The sequence below is a fragment of the Entelurus aequoreus genome, linkage group LG09 (genome assembly GCF_033978785.1).
Source record: "Entelurus aequoreus isolate RoL-2023_Sb linkage group LG09, RoL_Eaeq_v1.1, whole genome shotgun sequence".
Taxonomy (NCBI): Eukaryota; Metazoa; Chordata; class Actinopteri; order Syngnathiformes; family Syngnathidae; genus Entelurus; species Entelurus aequoreus.
This window is the reverse complement of record NC_084739.1, coordinates 40,694,375-40,715,352: the sequence shown is the minus strand read 5'-3', so window position 1 is coordinate 40,715,352 and position 20,978 is coordinate 40,694,375. Positions and strand designations below refer to the sequence as shown.

Genomic DNA, 20,978 nt, shown 5'->3' with positions numbered 1-20,978 from the left:
ACTGTAATCTTTTAATGCTAGACATAGGGAGACCCGAAAATAATATGTTACAGTAATTGAGACGAGATGTAACGAACGCATGAATAATGATCTCAGCGTCGCTAGTGGACAAAATGGAACACATTTTAGCGATATTACGGAGATGAAAGAAGGCCGTTTTAGTAATACTCTTAATGTGTGACTCAAACGAGAGAGTTGGGTCAAAGATAATACCCAGATTCTTTACCGAGTCGACTTGTGTACAAACTTAATTGTTTGGTTGTCAAATGTTAAGGTGGTATTATTAAATAGATGTCGGTGTCTAGGAGGACCGATAATCAGCATTTCCGTTTTCTTAGCGTTGAGTTGCAAAAAGTTAGCGGACATCCATTGTTTAATTTCATTAAGACACACCTCCAGCTGACTACAATCCGGCATGTTGGTCAGCTTTAGGAGTATGTAGAGTTGGGTGTCATCAGCATAACAGTGAAAGCTAACACCGTATTTGCGTATGATGTCGCCTAGCGGCAGCATGTAGGTTCTGAAGAGTGCAGGGCCAAGAACCGAACCCTGTGGAACTCCGCATGTTACCTTAACATAGTCCGATGTCGCATTGTTATGGGAGACGCACTGCATCCTGTCAGTAAGATAGGAGTTAAACCAACACAAGGCTAAGTCTGACATACCATTACGTTTTGATACGCTCTAATGAAATATTATGATTGATGGTATCGAAAGCAGCGTTAAGATCAAGAAGCAGCAACATAGATGACGCATCAGCATCCATCGTTAGCAATAGATCATTAGTCATTTTTGCGAGGGCTGTCTCCGTAGAGTGATTTGCCCTAAGTAAAAGGGTTCACAGAGATTGTTAAATGCTAAGTGTTAATTTAGCTGCTGTGCAACAATTTTTTCGAGGATTTTCGAAAAAAACGGAAGGTGGGACACCGGCCGGTAGTTTACCATGAGGTCAGGATCGAGGTTAGGTCTTTTGAGCAGAGGATGAATAACCGCTTTTTTGAAGGCTAGGGGAACAGTGCCAGAGGAAAGTGATAAGTTTATAATATTTAGCACTGATGGTCCTAATATTGCAAACAGTTCCTTGATAAGTTTACCAGGAAGTGGGTCAAGTGAACATGTTGTTTGTTTTATCCCATTTACATGCCGTATTAGTTCCTATAATGTTAATTCATCAAAAAGAGAGAGACTGTTTTGGAGGGTAATATCCGTCGTATCTTTGTTAATAGAACCCATTGTAGCTGGGATGCGTTGTCTTCAATCTCCTTTCTAATGTGTTAAATTTTCTTATTAAAGAAATTCATAAAGTCATCTGCCGCGTGGGTGTAGCTACTGGGAGGAGTCCCTTGTTGGGTTAGCGATGCTACTGTACTGAACAAATATTTCGGATTTTTTTTGTTGAGGTGGATGAGATTTGAGTAGTAATTATCTTTAGCTAAGGTAAGCATGCGTTTATAAGTTATTAAACTATCACTCCATGCTTCATGGAAAACCTCAAGTTGAGTCGCACACCATTTGCGTTCCAGCATTTTACATGATAGTTTAAGAGCTGAAGTTTCTTCTGTAAATCATGGGGTACGCCTTTTAGGGGCCTTTTTTTTAGCTTTAGCTGTCAGACCCACTCGACACCGAGGATGTCGTTGTGGCTTGTACAGCCCTTTGAGACACTAGTGATTTAGGGCTATATAAATAAACATTGATTGATTGATTGATTGATATACTATCAATGGTGTCGCGCAGGACATTGTTAAAGTTGTTAGTGAGGTTATCAATAGAGCCCACATAATTTGGGAATGGCACCATTACGGAAGGCAGCAGGCCAGTAAAAGTCATCATTGTGACAGCATTAATGTTGAGGCTGCTAAAGCAGTGATTATTATTAACTTGTTGACAATGAGTCAGAACTTCAAATTTTATAAGGTAATGATCGGACATTACTTTAGTACACGGGAGTATCATAACTTTGGAGGTGGTGACTCCCCTGACAAGCACTAGATCTATCGTATTACCGTAGCGATGCGTGGGTTCATTTACTATTTGTGTAAGACCACAGCTATCAATTATAGTCTGGATTGCCACGCACAGAGGCATACTTGCCAACCCTCCCGTTTTTAGCGGGAGAATCCCGGTATTCAGCGCCTCTCCCGACAACCTCCCGGCAGAGATTTTCTCCCGACAAGCTCCCGGTATTCAGCCGGAGCTGGAGGCCACGCCTTATAGGTTGTGGGCTGTTTTGAGGAATTTTTGTTAAAGTTATCCGTAACAGTAATATTATTACAGTTTTACATTTGAAGTTAATTGTTGACATGAATGTACTTTTACACTATATTTAAATTTTAGGAGTTTCACCTGTGTAATATAATGACTGAGAGAAAATCTAGTCGCAGAAAAACAGGCAACTTTTTGTCTGACTACAATTTAAAATTCACCTACCGAAAATGCAAACTTTTGACAACGAACTTAGTCACTGCTCGGTGACATTTGTTTAGCGGTAGACGTGAACTGAAGCGACTTGGAGGAGGAGTGTAATTTGTAGTGACCATTTAAGTAATTCTGATTTAGAAAAAAATCAGAAGCACTCTTAAGGGGAGAAAAGACTGAGTCAGAACCTGCGTAAAAACAAAAAAATGCGAGCTGACCCGGCGCTCAAAAACGAGAGAAAAATAAGGGAAACGGCTGGTATTCTATTTTGCGTCCTCTTCTACTGATTTTTTCCTCTAGATGCTTAAGGAAATTCTGAAAGAGCATGAGGAAACACAGGCTTTGGTGTCTAGATAGGACATGGAAGAGCAGGAAAGTTGGAAATAGCAAAACATATATAAAGATAACTTTTGGTTTGAACATTTTGATGATCCAGAGGCTGTGGGTTCTTTAACAGAGGTAACAATTACACTCAGTCACCATTTTTCCATGCGCCAAATTAGATTGATCCAAAATTATAACAACAGCTCACAGTGTGATAAGAGGTTTAGCTTGTGCTACACCTTTCAACATACATATGTATTAGTAAACTAGTAGATACTTGCCTCACTCTGCATTTTGTTGGAAGGTGTGATGAATGCAACACCAAACATTGATCTAAAATCTATCAATAATTATAATGCATTACATCTGACATTATTAGTAATTCTCCATATTGAAGTGTTTCTGAAGGGCCACAGGAATACAGATGGAGCCTCTCTATTTCTGTGCAAAGCAAATCCTCTGATACCTTCATAATTGGGGTGGTTAATACGAAATGTTCTGGAGTTGCTGCCATCATGCACTGCTTGTGAATGAGATCATGTGTCTGGGGGCAAGAAGGGGGATTGTGCAGCACAGCATCCATGTTGATCCACAGTGATTGACCGTAATGGCTCCTGTCAGACAAACTCATGCAATGTGACTTAGGAGCTGGAGATGAATCAATTCCCCACTTTCTCCAATCACTACCAATCACCTGCTATCAAACCTATTTCTGCTCATCTACCTTTCTGTCCCTCCAATCTCGACAGAACCTATGGCATATCAAACGGACCATCATGGTCAGTGTTGTCAGGAATCAGCATCACCATGTTAGAACCATTTATCTCTTTAAATATAAGTACAACCCTGAACACACAGTAACTCAAAAAATTAACGGTGAATGTACAGTACATCGTCCAACTAAGCATGAATGATCGCATTTACAAACAAATTGCAATCATATTAGAATGCGCCCAGAATAAACCAATGCATACACGCCAAATCCACTTCCACATATTTAAGCCAGATTCAAACCCAGAACCACCTAGCTGTCAGCTGTCCTTACTTTCAATTACTTTCATTAAATTTGCATGAGCAAATAGATAAGTATGTTACTGTCACCGTAACTTGCCTGGTAGAGAGTAAGTCATATTTTGTGACAAGATATCAGTCGGTTGTATAGATGGTTCAGGGTGGGTGTATATTTTAGTCTAACTTAGTACTGCTTTAGTCTTTAGCCTTTGTCCTTTGCTGAAGCTGACTGAGCATCAGTTGTCCTCACGTAGAGAAACATGTGTCCTAGACAAGGTCCAACGAGGGGGCAGTACGGGATTACATGCCTCAGCAGTGCAACAACTGTCATGATCTGGCAACTCTACTGTCGCCTGTCTTCTTTTTGTTGCAGTGCCTGGTTTCTGTCACGGGACTGAGCCACCTGCGCGCACAACTGACACTCATTTCCTCTTGACTACTTAAGCTCTCCAGTCCATTCATTTGGCGCCAGTAGATTCCTGATGGTTCATCCTTCCAGTTGTGCTCATCTCCTCTACTTTGACTTATTTGTTTGCTTTGCCTTGGGGTCCTACTCCGGCTAAGACAAAAAAGTAGGAGGATTATAAGGAATTAGACACTAAATACACTTTACGCTACTTAATTCTGATTATTGTTGTCTCCAACCTCATTCAAATACCACAGCCCGTTTTTGTGAGTTTGTCAACAAAAAGCTTCTGTGAGTTTCGAGAAAACATGAACACTTTGTATATGTAAGCAACGAGTTGTATTGAGTTTACAGTCAAGCTTGCAGTTATGGGATGAAAGGCACAAAGGTTATAGGTCAGATGTCTTTCGTTCCACCAGTTTCATACGTATCTTGCTGATGGGACTGTGAATGACTTTCTGTTGGAGGGGGCAGGCCAGGCCCCTCGGGGGTCTGTTTCGCTCAGAGGCAGTGACAGGCCGGTAATGCAACCAACCAACACCACCTCCAACTACGCTCCCTCCTTCCCTCCTCACAAACCCCTCAATACCATCGGCCCAGACAAACAACTTGATTACAATTGAATTTTCGGGACGGGTGCTGTCTGACGAGGGATAAGGGAGAAACGGCACGAGAAGGACGAAGCAAGATGGAGGGATGTGAAGGTTAGCTCAGTGACAGAGGTAGAGATTGAACAGGGTGGAAGAGGAAATAGCATATTGTTATGTAGGAAACAGGATGACAGGGCAGAGTGAGAGCACAAGGACACAGCAAGTAGGGACCTGCTGGGGGATTAGCTTTGTTTCTGCGCACAATTTTTCTGCGACGCAGTCGTCAACTCTGACTTACCCTCAAACCTTCTGGTTACTTTATAATGTGTTTTATCAGGCAGCAGATAACAGATTATTGAACCCATCCTAATTGCACTATTATCTTTTTAGAACGTTTAGCTTTGCCGGGTCGGCGTCCCGGGCTGCATGTTTGGGGCTTTTGGGTCCCGCCGCCCATCCCTTCCGGATGTCCAGCTCGGTGGGGGCCTGCTGGGTCTAATCTCCGACCGCGGTCTGTCCTGGCGCCTGGCTCATGGAGTCCAGGTTGCTTGTGGGGCGGGGCAGTCTTCGCGCCCGGCTGCATGGAGTCTCTGGGCCCCTCTTCCCATACTTCTGCCCACGTGGGGTGTGGTCTTTTACTGGCTTGGAGCCTGGTTGTCTCCTGCTTCTCTCTTGCCTTGTCCTTGGCCGGGTGCGTCGGCCTATGGCCTGCTTGGGTCTGGGGGTCCTGTCGCTGGCCAGCCTGTCTATGTGGGACCAGTTGTCCCTTGTTCCCTGTATACTGCACGTAATGTTAGGGGTTGGGCTTTCTGGGTGGCTGGGGCCGTACCTTGGCTCCCGCACATACTGGGAGACAAATATATTGTACATACATACATACGCGCATACGCACATACACGCGTATATTCATATATACATATATACATTGATACATGTATACGCACATACATAGGAACATACGCATACATTGGTACATACGCACTCACAAACATACAGAAATACAAACATACACACACAGGGTACATACATCCGCACGCACATTCACTGTATAAACATACATACATGCCACTCGCCCATATAATCACGTTTCATCAAACATATAATAACGTTGTTCAACCCTGGGGGAAACTGGGTACAAACAAGGGACGCTGCTAAAGCTTACCATAAACAATCTAAGGTTAAATATAGTCCGCTCCTCTTTCTCTCTCCCCTCTTTATCTGCTTTCTATTGTAATTTAAGTATTCATTACATGTATGTATTGTTGCATTTGAAGCAATTGTGATGTTGATAATAGAGGTAATTATGTTTATTAATCATGTATATATTGTTATTTGTATTGCTTCATTTGTAGTGCAATAATGATTATTGTCTGTTCTGTGGTATTACTGTCTACTTCATTAACTGGTTCTTTGTTCTAGTTTTTTGCATCATATTTGTACATATTGTATTTGCTGATGTTGTTCTATTCTTGCTGTTGTTGTTTTTTATTTTGTTGTCTATTTGTCTTGTCTCCTTCTTGTCCCCACAATTTCCCCCTCTGTCTTTTATTTTTCTTCTTCTTCGTTCTATCCCCTCCTACTCCGGTATGGCTCTGCCAAAAATTAAATACATCCATTTCATAAAGTAAAATACAAGTAAGGCATCAGGAGAAATATCACACACTCTGTACAGCAAATATGGACATCTATATCAACAATATGATTTGCCAGAGTGGCTGGATAGGACATGCTAAAAAAATGTACATGATAAATCTAAACGATGTGAAACAATCTTAACATTTATGGCCTCTGCTTTACCTTGAGGAAGTTTTTAAAATTACTTTCACAGAGGGGTGTAATGCCCACGGGAAATCTTGAAAAAACGGTTACAACCTGCAACAATGCATCTGGCAGTCATATTTGATAATTACTTAAAATTATGCGCATACATATAATGTTAGGGAAGAAGACGCTACCAATTCACCTACGACGCAATTTGAAATTTCCTCCAGCCTTCTGTAAGTGATGACAGTATGCTGATGCAGGCCCATCCACTTTTTGAAGCTATAGGTGAGCATTCCAAATTATGCTAAAACTTGCTAAAAAGAAAGCCTAAAATCACTACTGTTTTTACCATTTTAGGTCTGGCACTCTGACATAAGTGCCAATGTTGTCAGCATTAAAGGGGCCCTTTAATGTGCAGAATTTCAACAATAAGCCAAACTATGGTCCTGATCTACTAAGATGCAAAATGATAAGTTTCTAAAGGCCTACTGAAACCCACTACTACCGACCACACAGTCTGATAGTTTATATATCAATGATGAAATCTTAACATTGCAACACATGCCAATACGGCCGGGTTAACTTATAAAGTGCAATTTTAAATTTCCCGCTAAACTTCCGGTTGAAAACATCTATGTGTGATGACGTATGCGCGTGACGTCAATCGTTGAAACGGAAGTATTCGGACACATTGTATCCAATACAAAACGTTTTCATCGCAAAATTCCACAGTATTCTGGACATCTGTGTTGGTGAATCTTTTGCAATTTGTTTAATGAACTATGAAGACTGCAAAGAAGAAAGCTTTAGGTGGGATCGGTGTATTAGCGGCTGGCTACAGCAACACAACCAGGAGGACTTTAACTTGGATAGCGGACGCGCTATCCGACGCTATGATCGGGTGAAGTCCTTCGTCGCTCCGTCGATCGCTGGAACGCAGGTGAGCACGGGTGTTGATGAGCAGATGAGGGCTGGCTGGCGTAGGTGGATAGCTAAGGTTTTTAGCATAGCTCTGTGAGGTCCCGTTGCTAAGTTAGCTTCAATGGCGTCGTTAGCAACAGCATTGTTAAGTTTCGCCAGGCTGGAAAGCATTAACCGTGTAGTTACATGTCAATGGTTTAATAGTATTGTTGATTTTCTGTCTATCCTTCCAGTCAGGGGTTTATTTATTTTGTTTCTATCTGCAGTTAAGCCCGATGCTATCACGTTAGCTCCGTAGCTAAAGTGCTTCGCCGATGTATTGTCGTGGAGATAAAAGTCACTGTGAATGTCCATTTCGCGTTCTCGACTCTCATTTTCAAGAGGATATAGTATCCGAGGTGGTTTAAAATACAAATCCGTGATCCACAATAGAAAAAGGAGAGAGTGTGGAATCCAAAGAGCTAGCCGGTATCCAAGTTACGGTCAGAGCGAAAAAAGATGCGTCCTGCACTGCACTCTAGTCCTTCACTCTCACGTTCCTCATCCACCAATCTTTCATCCTGGCTCAAATTAATGGGGTAATCGTCGCTTTCTCGGTCCGAATCGCTCTCGCTGCTGGTGTAATTAATGGGGAAATGTGAGGAGCCTTTCAACCTGCGACGTCACGCTACTTCCGGTACAGGCAAGGCTTTTTTTTTTATCAGCGACCAAAAGTTGCGAACTTTATCGTCGATGTTCTCTACTAAATCCTTTCAGCAAAAACATGGCAATATCGCGAAATGATCAAGTATGACACATAGAATGGATCTGCTATCCCCGTTTAAATAAAAAAAATTCATTTCAGTAGGCCTTTAATAGCGTGTACAAACTATGCAATTTCAAGTACTAGAAGTGAGAGTGTTGCGGGTGATTTACTAAGATTGTGCATACATTCCATAACAAGCAAAAGTGATGCAAACTGCAATTAAGGTTTTGCGTGTCTGACCAGCTGTCACCATATGATTTAGTGCACATCTACATGCTCCAACCTGTGGTGTTTTACTGCTTGTATATTTTGGAACATGATGCAACACGCAACTATAATCTGTAGGCTGCCACCTTTTCTGGTACAGCACGATGTGCATGATCTGATGTGCTCCAGACATACGAACAAGTAGGAAAAAAATCAGCGGGCTATAGCCTGAAAAATATGGCATTGAGGTCATTATTACTGTCTATAAGCAATCCATTCTTATATCTACTAGCATACATTTTCAATCTGCAAGAAATGCATTCTATCTAAAGTATGATCGTGTTGACTAATGTGGTAGAGTGCTCACATGTTTGATCTATTAGATACCATTTTCTATAAATATATCATTTTGAGGAAAAATAATTGTTTCGACTTGCTATATGTGTTAACTCATCCAGCTTTAGCTGGCTAATATGATGAACATAAGTAATTAACATTGATGAACATAAGTAATAACCATACTAGTAACAGGAAACAAATAACAGGCTCCAAAAATCCATGAGTCAGTCACAGCGCCACAGAAGAAGAGCAGCTCTCGTTAACACACAATGTAAATGAAATCTTCACGTTCTTGATGCACAACATATCCATGAATCTTATTTGTTCATACAATGCCCGCACAACAATGAACAACTTAACTTGTCTTTGTGTCTGAAAGATCAATAAGCAACACACAGGCAATCATGGCATTCAAGCGCACTGCTTAAGTGCTATGACACCAACGTAGTCACACTGTTTGTAATGTTAATTGTGTACCCCCCATGAAAACTGTTGTACATACATCCCACTTTGGTAACATAGGCAGTAGATAGAATTACATGTGCACTATGTTGATGTTTCCACAAATGCAACAGTTGTATTGTATTGTATTTCATTCGATTTCGTTTGAGTGCATGTTGTACAAAACCCAAAACCAGTGAAGTTGGCACGTAGTAATAAATAAAAACAAAATCCAATGATTTGCAAATCCTTTTCAACTTATATTCAATTGAATACACTGCAAAGACAAGATACTTAATGTTCGAACTGAGGAACTTATTTTTTTTTGCAAATAATCATTATCTTAGAATTTAATGGCACACATTGCAAAAAAGTTGGCACAGGGGCATTTTACACTGTGTTACATGGCCTTCCCTTTTAACAACACTCAGTAAACATTTGGGAACTAAGGAGACCAATTTTTGAAGCTGTTCAGGTGGAATTCTTTCCCATTCTTGCTTGATATACAGCTTAAGTTGTTCAACAGTCCGGGGTCTCCGTTGTGGTATTTTATGCTTCATAACGCGCCACACATTTTCAATGGGAGACAGGTCTGGACTACAGGCAGGACAGTCTAGTACCCGCACTCTTTTACTATGAAGCCATGCTCTTGTAACATGTGACTTGGCATTGTCTTGCTGAAATAAGCAGAGGCGTCCATGATAATGTTGCTTGGATGGCAACATATGTTGCTCCAAAACCTGCATGTACCTTTCAGCATTAATGGTGCCTTCACAGATGTGTAAGTTACTCATGCCTTGGGCACTAATACACCCCCATACCATCAAAGATGCTGGCTATTGAACTTTGCGCCTATAACAATCTCGGATGGTTCTTTTCCTCTTTGGTCCGGAGGACACAACGTCCACATTTTCCCAAAAAAATTTGAAATGTGGACTCGTCAGACCACAGAACACTTCTACATTTTGCATCAGTTTGTTCACAAAGTGGTGACCCTCACCCCATCTTTGTTTGTGAATTACTGCGCATTTTGTGGAAGCTGCTTTTATACCCAATCATGGCACCCACTTGTTCCCAATTAGCCTGTTGTCCTGTGGGATGTTCCAAATAAGTGTTTGATGAGCATTCCTCAACTTTATCAGTGTTTTTGCCACTTGTGCCAGCTTTTTTGAAACATGTTGTAGGCATCAAATTCCAAATGAGCTAATATTTGCAAGAAATATCAAAGTTTTACGGTAAATGATGAGTTTGGTATAAGCAAAGGGCTACCTTTCTGTCCTAATAGATAATTATTCTATATTGGCTCAGGATTTGTTTAGATTAATGCTTGTAAGTGACTCTTTATCAAAAAAAAGGCCTTTGGCTATTGCTTTAGTTTCAAACAGGGATTTTTATTTTTTTAACCAACCAAGGACTTTTTTTCATCCTCTCTTCCAGATTTTATTTAGTTAGCGGTGGAGTGCCCCTCATCATCTGTGGGGTCACAGCAGCCGTCAATATAGACAACTATGGCAGCGGGGAGCAAGCGCTATAGTAAGTTCTTGCACACACAACAACTCCATTTAAACAAGGTGAACCAGGTGCAAATGATGGGTTTTTAATACGTAAAGCGACTTTGAGTACTTAGAAAAGCGCTATATAAATTCCAGGTATTAAGTGTGAATATACTGTACATAAAATGGTTTTCTCTTTTAAATTAACCTTAATAGCCACCTGGCAACCAGTCAACTATTGTGTCCTGTGTAACAAGACTTTTTTTTTTTCCTCACATGTGTAACTCTGAGAAAATAGAAACAAATGTCTACTGCAGAGGACACTGGTTCTCAGGAGAATATTGTTTGCATGGACCAGCCTTTGACAGATTTAGGGTCATGTTCTCAAATAGTTTATATTGGGTTAAAAATTGTTAGGTGATGCCGTAACCTTTTTGGCAAAATGTGTTAGTTATGAATGTCAATGTTATGCAGTGAATGATGTATTTATACACTGTGGTCTTCAGCTGAAAAGTTTTGGAATACAAATACTGTACTGCATGAGTGTCCAAATTGTGGCCCAGGGGCCATTTGTGGCCTGCAGCTTATTTTTTTTTTTTTTGTTTGGCCTTTGACACATTTTTAGAGAAAATAAACACAATTTGTTTTAAAACATTTAATAAAACAAACAAAAAAATTTAACTAGCAACAAATCATCCCTAAAATAGGACCTCAAAACCAAAATGGCAGACAACATGTGCATCTTACTCTATATCAGTATTTCTTAACCATAGGAGACCCATTGTTGGATCACGAGCGCCCCCTAGAGTGCTGCCAAAAAATATCTGTTTCTCAGCTGTGGTCCTTATGGGCCACAGTGGTAGTCAGTTGTAATACATTTTTCCATCACTTGTGGCAGTAATGACTACATCAAACAAACAGAAGAAGGCTGGAACTCAAGTTACATAATTTTTTAAGTGCAAAAATTATGACTAAAGTGGTGATGTTGTATTTTCATTTGCACTCAAATTTTTGTATAGTTTATTTAAGAAACCAATATATTATTTTTATATATTTAGTTCAAATTGATTTATCTAAGCACCGCTTAATTTGTATGCACATTTATTTTTCATCAGTTATTATGAGTCCCTTCTTTTGCAGTTTATTTGATTGGTATTTATTTTTGTAACTAGCTTGACCTAAGACTTGATGATAATCTTTGTGATTAACACATGATTTCATATAATTTGACAAGGTTTATCCTGTTAAACTTTAAACAAGTAAGATATAATTATTGAATATGATTAAAATCAAGAGTAAGATCAGTATTTCATTGTTAATATTTGAGGGGGCTCTGGGCTCCTCGATAGTGGAAAAGTTGGGCCCCGAAGTCAAAAAGATTAAGAACCCCTGCTACATATGGTCTTTGACTCTTTGAGGATTTTTGTGTCCTGTCATGATGAACATGTATACAACTTTGAGTGTGCGATAGCCCTCAAAAAGTTGTCAGGATAATAATTTTGATAAAGAATAATGAGAATAAGAAATTAAATATCTCATGGTTATTAGATATTACAATAATTTGCTGTGTTAGCTATAACAAAGCTAAGAAGTGGAAGTGTTTTTTTTTTCAGATAGTTTAGCATATATTGAGTGGCCCCTGCATCCTTAATTTTTGACACCACATGTTGGACACCACTGCTGTAGACCTTCTTGCTGGCATTTTGCGGTGAACATTAATATCTGATTATGTTTATGTTCGATGCAGCTGTTGGATGGCATGGGAGCCCAGCCTGGGAGCTTTCTTCGGTCCGGTGGCGCTCATCGTCCTGGTGACATGCATTTACTTCCTCTGTACCTTTATACAGCTGCGGCGCCACCCTGAAAAGAAGTATGAGCTCAAACAGCTGACAGAAGAGCAGCAGAGGTTGGCCTCCATCGACGTGCCAACTCACTGCCAGCAGGCCGCCGAGCCTGGCACCATGACAGCTCAACCTACTGGGAGCCACTGCCCCGCCGGCTGCCCGGGTGTACCCATTAATCCCGCACTGCTGGCCAATGAGCACTCCTTCAAGGCCCAATTACGCACGGCGGCCTTCACTCTTTTCTTGTTCTTGGCCACCTGGACTTTTGGGGCGCTGGCTGTTTCCCAGGGTCACTTCCTGGACATGATCTTCAGTTGCCTTTACGGTGCCTTCTCCGTCACCCTTGGCCTCTTCATCCTCATCCATCACTGTGCCAAGCGGGACGACGTCTGGCACTGCTGGTGTTCTTGTTGTCCGGGACGGCGGGCCAACGCCTGCCCCGGTGCCCACGGACAGGGCAAGCTTCCGCCCAAAGTCAACGTGAATGGAGATACACCCGCGCATGGCTACGGTCACAGCCACTGCCACCATGACTCTCCTTGTGAAGCAGTGATGAGCTGCAGTGTAAGTCACTGCAAACACGCTGCTCTTGCATCCTCACAAAATCACGTAACATGCCTGGCCCCCGTGACGCCGTGTTGCGCTGCCCTGCACAGCCAGCAGCTGATGGAGGAGGAACCTACAGCTACACATGTGCTGCTGCATGCCGATCCTGAAGGTTACCGACCGGGCATACAGTTGCACCCCTGCTTGAAGACCAGCACCAGGACTAAAGGCCGCCAATTCAGCCGCCGGTCTGCCACTAGTGTTTGTGGCGCGACGAGTGAGCGGGAATACGCCTATCATATCCCTTCCAATGTGGATGGAGGCAGCGTGCACAGCTCACACACTGACAGTCCTCACAGCAGCCACGAGCGTCACACCCACACATGTCCACATCTTGTCCACGAGGGACATCACACATGCCACGCGGCGGCAGCAACTGCCCACGAGGCCCTTGCATGTCATAATCCCTGCCACCGGCATGTGTGCTGCGCCAAGGCGGACCTTTTCCCTTCCCTGTGCCCAGCAGAGGCAGCGGACGCAGGCGTGTTCCTGTGCGGTTGCAGCAAAGCGGCAGAGGAGGAGCCGATCCCCCATCCCCATATGGAAATGCACGGCCCACGCAGACAATCCTACGCCCAGAACCCACCCAATCAGAATGGAATTCTAAAGGGCGGCGTGAACGAGGGACTACTTTACGCCTCAGACAGCACAGGGAATATACGCACTGGACCCTGGAAGAATGAAACTACTGTGTAGTGCGGGGTGGTATTGGGGCGCTACACTTCATTTGATTCGCCTCCCTTTTAAGAACTGAAGACTAATACAAACATCTCAATCAACGTGATATTTGTTAGTGCTGTTTTACTGGACACAAATTTCACATCATATAAAACATCAATACACAAAACATAACCATTTCCATTCACGTAAATATTTGAAAAGATACAAGAGATGTCCACTCTTTCTAATCACTACAGATCTATTTATGTATAAAAGAAATTGAAAGGTGTGTGTATGAATATGTGTGTTAGTGCTTCATGGTAACAAGATGTTTTTTTTTACACTCCATCCAATAGTTTATGATCAAACTAACCAAAAACCAAATGTTTTAAGAACTCATGGCTTCCATGTTTTAGAAAAATAAACCAGCAATTATAGACCACATGGGTTTCCTTGCCATTCGTCAAGTCGTTGTAAAAAGAGTGGTACCTTAGCTTACGAGTATTATGAGATACAGTAAAAGATGTCGCTCTGCTTTTGTCATGCTTTAAATTGCGAGCCTCCGAGCAGCTAAATGGTGTAGCTTATAGCTAGAGATCGAAAAATAACTTTGTTTTTCAACCATTGCAAACCAAACCTTTAGCATCTTGTCCAGCATCTTCTTCCTGCTTAGGCTTGCTCTTCCACCCACAACCCGGTTTAATGCACAATCCTGAAGCTGCTCCGAGTGTCAGGGGGGGTTTTTTGCTCGGCTGGGCTACGAACACCGGCAAAGTCCTTTCAGCTTCCGCTTCACAGCACATCGCCTGAAAAGCATCCACTCTTCTCCACAACAACTCTGATTGTGGGAGATAGCATAACTAGTAAAATTCCCTTTTCCAATGCCAACACTCGCTGCTATTTCAGCCTTATTGACCAGCCTTCAATTTTCGGTAAATTGGCTCGTTGTACATGTTGGATCAAATGAGAAAAATCCTCTCGTCTGCTGGAAGAAGTAAATGCTGTACATTACTACTGTATTGCATAACTTCATAAAACTGCTGTATTGTAGCTGTTTGTACTACTATTGTATTGTTTTTCAAACAATATTTCTTATCTATAAGTTTGTTTTTCTTTTCAAAAGTTGTGTTACATTTTGAAATTGTGCTGTTTTGGCACGGAATAAATTGATTTCAGATCCAAGTATTCTGAGGTAGGAGCTTGGTTGCAGAACGTAATGCGCTGGCAGGTTGAAGTACCACTGTATGTACAAGAAATCAAACATGATGCTGTGTGTTTCTTCCTTAGAAAGGTGATCTACGACAGTGTCACGTGACTATTGAAAAGTTTTTCATTCATCTCCATTAAAAAAAAAAAATCCCAAAGATTGCATGCTTTGTTCAACCCAACCATAAGTAGCCACTCCAACTCTATAAAGGAATATCCATTCTTACCTGTTTGATTTGCCTTTGACTCATTAGACTGCTGCAGGCCATCATATAATCTCTCAGACCAGGGTTCTGAGCATTTCTGAAGGGGTTTATACACTTAATTTACATAAATAGTATTTTTTTCTACCTACCTAATGGAATATTTGTTCTGAAAAAAGAAGGAATTTTGACCAAAAGTCTTTAAAGTATGATATTCACGGGGCGATGACTTCGATTGATTTTCACATAACGCGAACCCTGCAGTTAAACCTTGATTTGCAATTAATGTTGCAGATTCGGACAAATAATCCAGTATAGAGCTACAGGAGATGTTTATGGTTTATTTGTCACCATGAATATGCTAAAGCTGTGTATCGCATGTTTATTTTAACGAATGGTGTGTTTTGGTATGTGTGGACAAGGCCAGTCAGTATTTAGAAAATCCAGTAGAAATAAACAAATCTGGTTGCAAACCCTGCTCTTGGAAAAAAAAAACACCATGGCACGCATATCATGTCTCTATTCATAGCATACACTTTTGTCTCTGTGTGTGTATGAAACTGAATTATTTTCTATCAGATTTAAGATATTTAAAATGAAATACGTCTATATATAAAGAAAGTTGTTTGGGGAAATACTGACCTCGCAATTCTAATACTCAGTATCTGAGTTCAAAAAGGTATTTTGTTTTCAAATGTGTTGTCATTTGAGTTGCCATTGACTTCATTGCATATGCAGACTCCGTGTGTTGTGAGACTCATCCTGTTCTATCCCAAATAGAGATGCACTAGTCATGCTGATGTCTGGTTTGTGGCAATGGACTTTGTCACGCTCAGTGTGTTTAATCTAGAAATGTCAGTTCGTAAGGAATCATTGCGATTAAAAGTGTGACTTTTGTATAAAAGAGAAGAGACTCAGTCATGTGACGCTCCTTTTTTAGAAGCCAGTCATTAAATGATAAAATGAAAACTTCAAAGATTATGCATGAATCTTGCTGGAGGTTTTTCCGTGTTCTGGGACATTATGGGAGTGCTCAAACATTGGCCCACATCTTCGTAGTCACTTAGATGTTGGCAGCCAGTCCCTCTTAAAGTAATTGGAGAGGGATTTGTGACTATATCACAAGGTATAACAAGACATTTACTTCCTCTGCAAAACACATTTAACTGAGAAAACATTGGTTTTGGTTAATTGCTGTTCGGTTATATTCGCTAAGTGTTTAGTTCCATTGTGTTTGGTGTCATAGTGCCACTGTAGAATCCCTTCTCTATTGTCAGTAGATGCGCTGTCCCAAATAAGCATGATGGCTTTGTTTGGGGTCACCTGGTGGCTGCTTGAAAACTGACCTGTGGTACTGTGACAAAACCCAAAGCCAGTTTCCCTTTTTTCTACATTGACACAGATTCCAATAAATGTATTTTTTCACCATGCAAAAACTTGGCTTGTGTTTGTGTGAGTCAGCCATGTGTGTGAAGTATAAAGCCTGTTTTATAGTCTCCCTTCTTGCCACACTGTGTTTATTTTTTCCTGACAGTGTGATGGAGATGCCCCACAGAGATGCCGCAGGGAAGGATCTTTACATGCATCAGGCTTGAGTGTACTTGGCTGCATGTTTGTGTATATTATATATATATATATATAGTTGTGGTCAAAAGTTTACATACACTTGTAAAGAACATAATGTCATGGCTATCTTGAGTTTCCAATAATTTCTACAACTCTTTTTTTTTTTTTGTGATAAAGTGATTAAACAAATTAAGATTAAACAAAAATTTGGCCACAATACCCAGCAATATGTTTGGAGGAGAAAAGGTGAGGCCTTTAATCCCAGGTACACCGTCCCTACCGTCAAGCATGGTGGTGGTGGTATTCTGCTCTGGGCCTGTTTTGCTGCCAATGGAACTGGTGCTTTACAGAGAGTAAATGGGACAATGGAAAAGGATAATTACCTCCAAATTCTTCAGGACAACCTAAAATCATCAGCCTGGAAGTTGGGTCTTGAGCGCAGTTGGGTGTTCCAACAAGACAATGACCCCAAACACACGCCAAAAGTGGTAAAGGAATGGCTAAATCAGGCTAGAATTAAGGTTTTAGAATGGCCTTCCCAAAGTCCTGACTTAAACCCCATTGAGAACATGTAGACAATCTTGAAGAAACAAGTCCATGTCAGAAAACCAACAAATGTAGCTGAACTGCACAATTTTACCAAAAGGAATGGTCAGAAATTCAACCAGAAGTTTGCCAGAAGCTTGTGGATGGTTACCAAAAGCGCCTTATTGCGGTGAAACTTGCCAAGGGACATGTAACCAAATATTAAAATTGCTGTATGTATACTTTTGACCCAGCAGATTTGGTCACATTTCCAGTAGACCCATAATACATTCATAAAAGAACCAAACTTCATGAATGTTTTTGTGACAAACAAGTATGTGCTCTGATCACTCTGTCACAAAAAAAATAAGAGTTGTAGAAATTATTGGAAACTCAAGACAGCCATGACATTATGTCCTTCAAAAGTGTATGCAAACTTTTGACCACAACTGTATACACATATATATTATATATACAGCGTGTGCGTGTGTGTAAACATGTATATATTAGGGTTTCACGGTATACCAGTAATAATAAAGTATTGCGGTACTAATTAATTCAAAATGGTACTATGCTACCTTTATAAAAAATACCAGTACTGTTTTTGATCTACATGCTGCTGTGCGTTGGTGTCGTACAGAGCGGAAGATCATGTTCAGTGTGTCAGCGCGCACACACTCACAGAGCGCACAAGCAGGGACGTGCACATGATTATAGAGGGGCAGGGGCTCAAAGTCAGAAAAGGACAGGAACTTTTTTTTTGGTCCTTTGCACAATATGGAAATTAATGTAAAATGAAATTTGCTAATAGGATGCTAACTACTTAGCTGTGTGTCCTTTCTAGGTAAAAGTGATTGCCATTTCTTTTGTGTCAACAAATTATTGTCATAATGAGTTAATTCACATTATCATAGGCTTGGAAGACATGAAAAGCAACAAAACACTGGTTTATTATTAGGCTATTTATTGTTAAAGATAAGCACTTTAATATTGAACATTGAACAGTGCAACATGAACTTTGAAAAAAAATACAAAAATAAATACCCAAATGGAAAAAACTTCAATGTGAAAATCTGTCCTTCTTCCCTTAACTTGATGAAAACACCATCAAGTTGTAACTTATGGTCTTTCTCACTTAATGCTCAGACTAAACAACTGAAACGCAATACAGGGCCAAAAATATGGACTAGGGGCCAGTAGAGGGCTGTAGGATGGAGGCCACCCATACCCAAATATGCTCCTCAATGTAAATTCAGGGCTTCCATGAAATGCTGTGAAATCATCAATTTTAGCCATGCATTAAGAGGTCTGCTACCCTTAGCTGCTTCCTGGTGCTCCTTCTCCTTCCTTTTCTATATTATTTCTTTTTTTGGCATTGTGCTGCAGGCATAATCAACATGAATCAAGTTTAAATACAGATGGTAATATTCCTAACAGATAACCTACATATTATATCCCCAGAATGCTGAAATTATTATTATTATTAATAATAATAATTATTATTATTATTATCATTATTATTATTATTATTATTGTTATTATTATCATTATTATCATTATTATTATTATTATTTTGTTAACCCACACAGTAATAGCAAAGTCACAATAAACTTTATATCTAAACCTCTACTGTGAGAGAAATGTGATCCGCCGTAAACACAGTGCATTTTATTTTGAAAATTAACCCGGTGTTTTATTTTGTATTTTGTACACTACTTCCTGTCCCGCACGATCCGCTCTGCTCTGTGCGGAATTGATGTGCCATGCTCAATTGATGCGCCGTGCTCCGACGTCCGGCAAAAACAGAAGCTGACACATTAAATAATAGAATAATACAGCTTTTTTCTGAAATATTACCCATATTAGATGCTGAATAAGTGGACGGCCATAACATAATTCACAGGTTCAAGTTGCTCCACTGTCACGTCTCTGGCTCAGGGGCGCAGTTGGCTCTCTCTCCTCTCACTTACTCACTCACTCGCCCTCTCTCTCTCTCTCTGGCGGAAGCGGCAGGCTCAAACAACCCCGTATTACAAGAAAACGTGGAGTTTTTTTGTTTTTTTTTGTTTTTTTTACATCCCTGACAGGAATTTATTAATGTCGTTTAAAGAAAAAAACAACAACAAAAAACACACACACACACACAGGCAGAGGGCACTTTTTAAGATGAGGCAAAAAAGGGCAGGGGCTCAAGCACCCATAGGGCCCTATGTGTGCATGTGCCTGCGCACAAGGAGAAACAGCGAGTAGAGGAAAAATGGCAAATAAAGGTAATTCTACTGTTAAATGAAGAAGGTGCGTGAAGTGCAACATGGAGGTATTTTGTCTTCAAAACCATCGATCAAGGGACGCTTTAAACACAGAAGTGCCACGCTGCAAGCTCTGCGTTAAAACATGCCTTGCCAAAGATGGAATGAAGTATTACTGCATTTGCTTTAAACTTAGCTACACAATTAAATAACAAGCAGTCAGATCGACATGTAATATAGATAACTGGCTCCCCTGTGGTGCCCAAATAGATATGTAGACGCACACACAGCTGTTTGACTTGATGCCAAATATTAGTCAAAACTGCCCATGTAACGTAAAGTGAAATGGCTGAATTGTGTAACAAATTCCTACAATTAATTTAACAATTTGTGTTTTACCTGCTACAGGCCCTATCTGTGTACTTTTGACTATGGTATTGTTTTTAGTATTTAGCAATAATCATATTTTTCTTAAAGGCCTACTGAAATGATTTTTTTTAATTTAAACGGGAATAGCAGATCCATTCTATGTGTCATACTTGATCATTTCGCGATATTGTCATATTTTTGCTGAAAGGATTTAGTAGAGAAAATCGACGATAAAGTTCGCAACTTTTGCTCGCTGATAAAAAAAAGCTTTGCCCCTACCGGAAGTAGCGTGACGTCACAAGTGGTAGTGCTGCTCACAATTCCTCGTTGTTTACAATGGAGCGAAAGATATTCGGAGTGAGAAAGCGACGATTACCCCATTAATTTGAGCGAGGATGAAAGATTTGTGGATGAGGAACGTTAGAGTGACGGACTAGAATGCAGTTCAAGAAATATCTTTTTTCGCTCTGACCGTAACTTAGGTACAAGCTGGCTCATTGGATTCCACACTCTCTCCTTTTTCTATTGTGGATCACGTATTTGTATTTTAAACCACCTCGGATACTATATCCTCTTGAAAATGAGTCGAGAAGGCGAAATGGACAGTCACAGTGACTTTTATCTCCACGACAATCCATCGACGAAGCTCTTTAGCATGAGCTAACGTGATAGCATCTGTCTCAAATGCAGATAGAAACAAAATAAATAAATCCCTGACTGGAAGGATAGACAGAAGATCAACAATACTACTATCAGGAGACACCGAACCAAACACTGGACATGTAAATACACGGTTAATGCTATGCCGCCTGTCGAAGCCTAGCAATGCTGTTGCTAACGACGCTAACTTAGCAACGGGACCTCGTCAGGGCTATGATAGAAACATTAGCGCTCCACCTACGCCAGCCAGCCCTCATCTGCTCATCAACACCCGTGCTCACCTGCGTTCCAGCGATCGACGATGCGGTCGGCGGCCCGGAGACGTAGGAAGTCAAGGTAAGGTCGCCGGCGCTAGCTTCTGCTATCCAACAAAGTCCTCCTTGTTGTGTTGCTACAGCCAGCCGCTAATACACCGATCCCACCTACAACGT

At 40.9% G+C, this 20,978-nt stretch overlaps 1 protein-coding gene across 5 annotated transcripts in view; it reads left to right on the top strand.

The window, feature by feature from the left end:
* Positions 1–16,599, top strand: part of LOC133657437 (adhesion G protein-coupled receptor A1) — a 541,657-nt gene extending 525,058 nt beyond the window's left edge. For all 5 annotated transcript variants that reach the window (XM_062058763.1, XM_062058762.1, XM_062058764.1 and 2 more), the window contains 2 exons: positions 10,604–10,699; positions 12,407–16,599. In XM_062058763.1, the coding sequence (XP_061914747.1) occupies positions 10,604–10,699; positions 12,407–13,805 (1,495 nt within the window). In that variant the 3' untranslated portion in view covers positions 13,806–16,599. The remainder of the gene's footprint in view (positions 1–10,603; positions 10,700–12,406) is intronic.
* Positions 16,600–20,978: the final 4,379 nt, after the last annotated feature.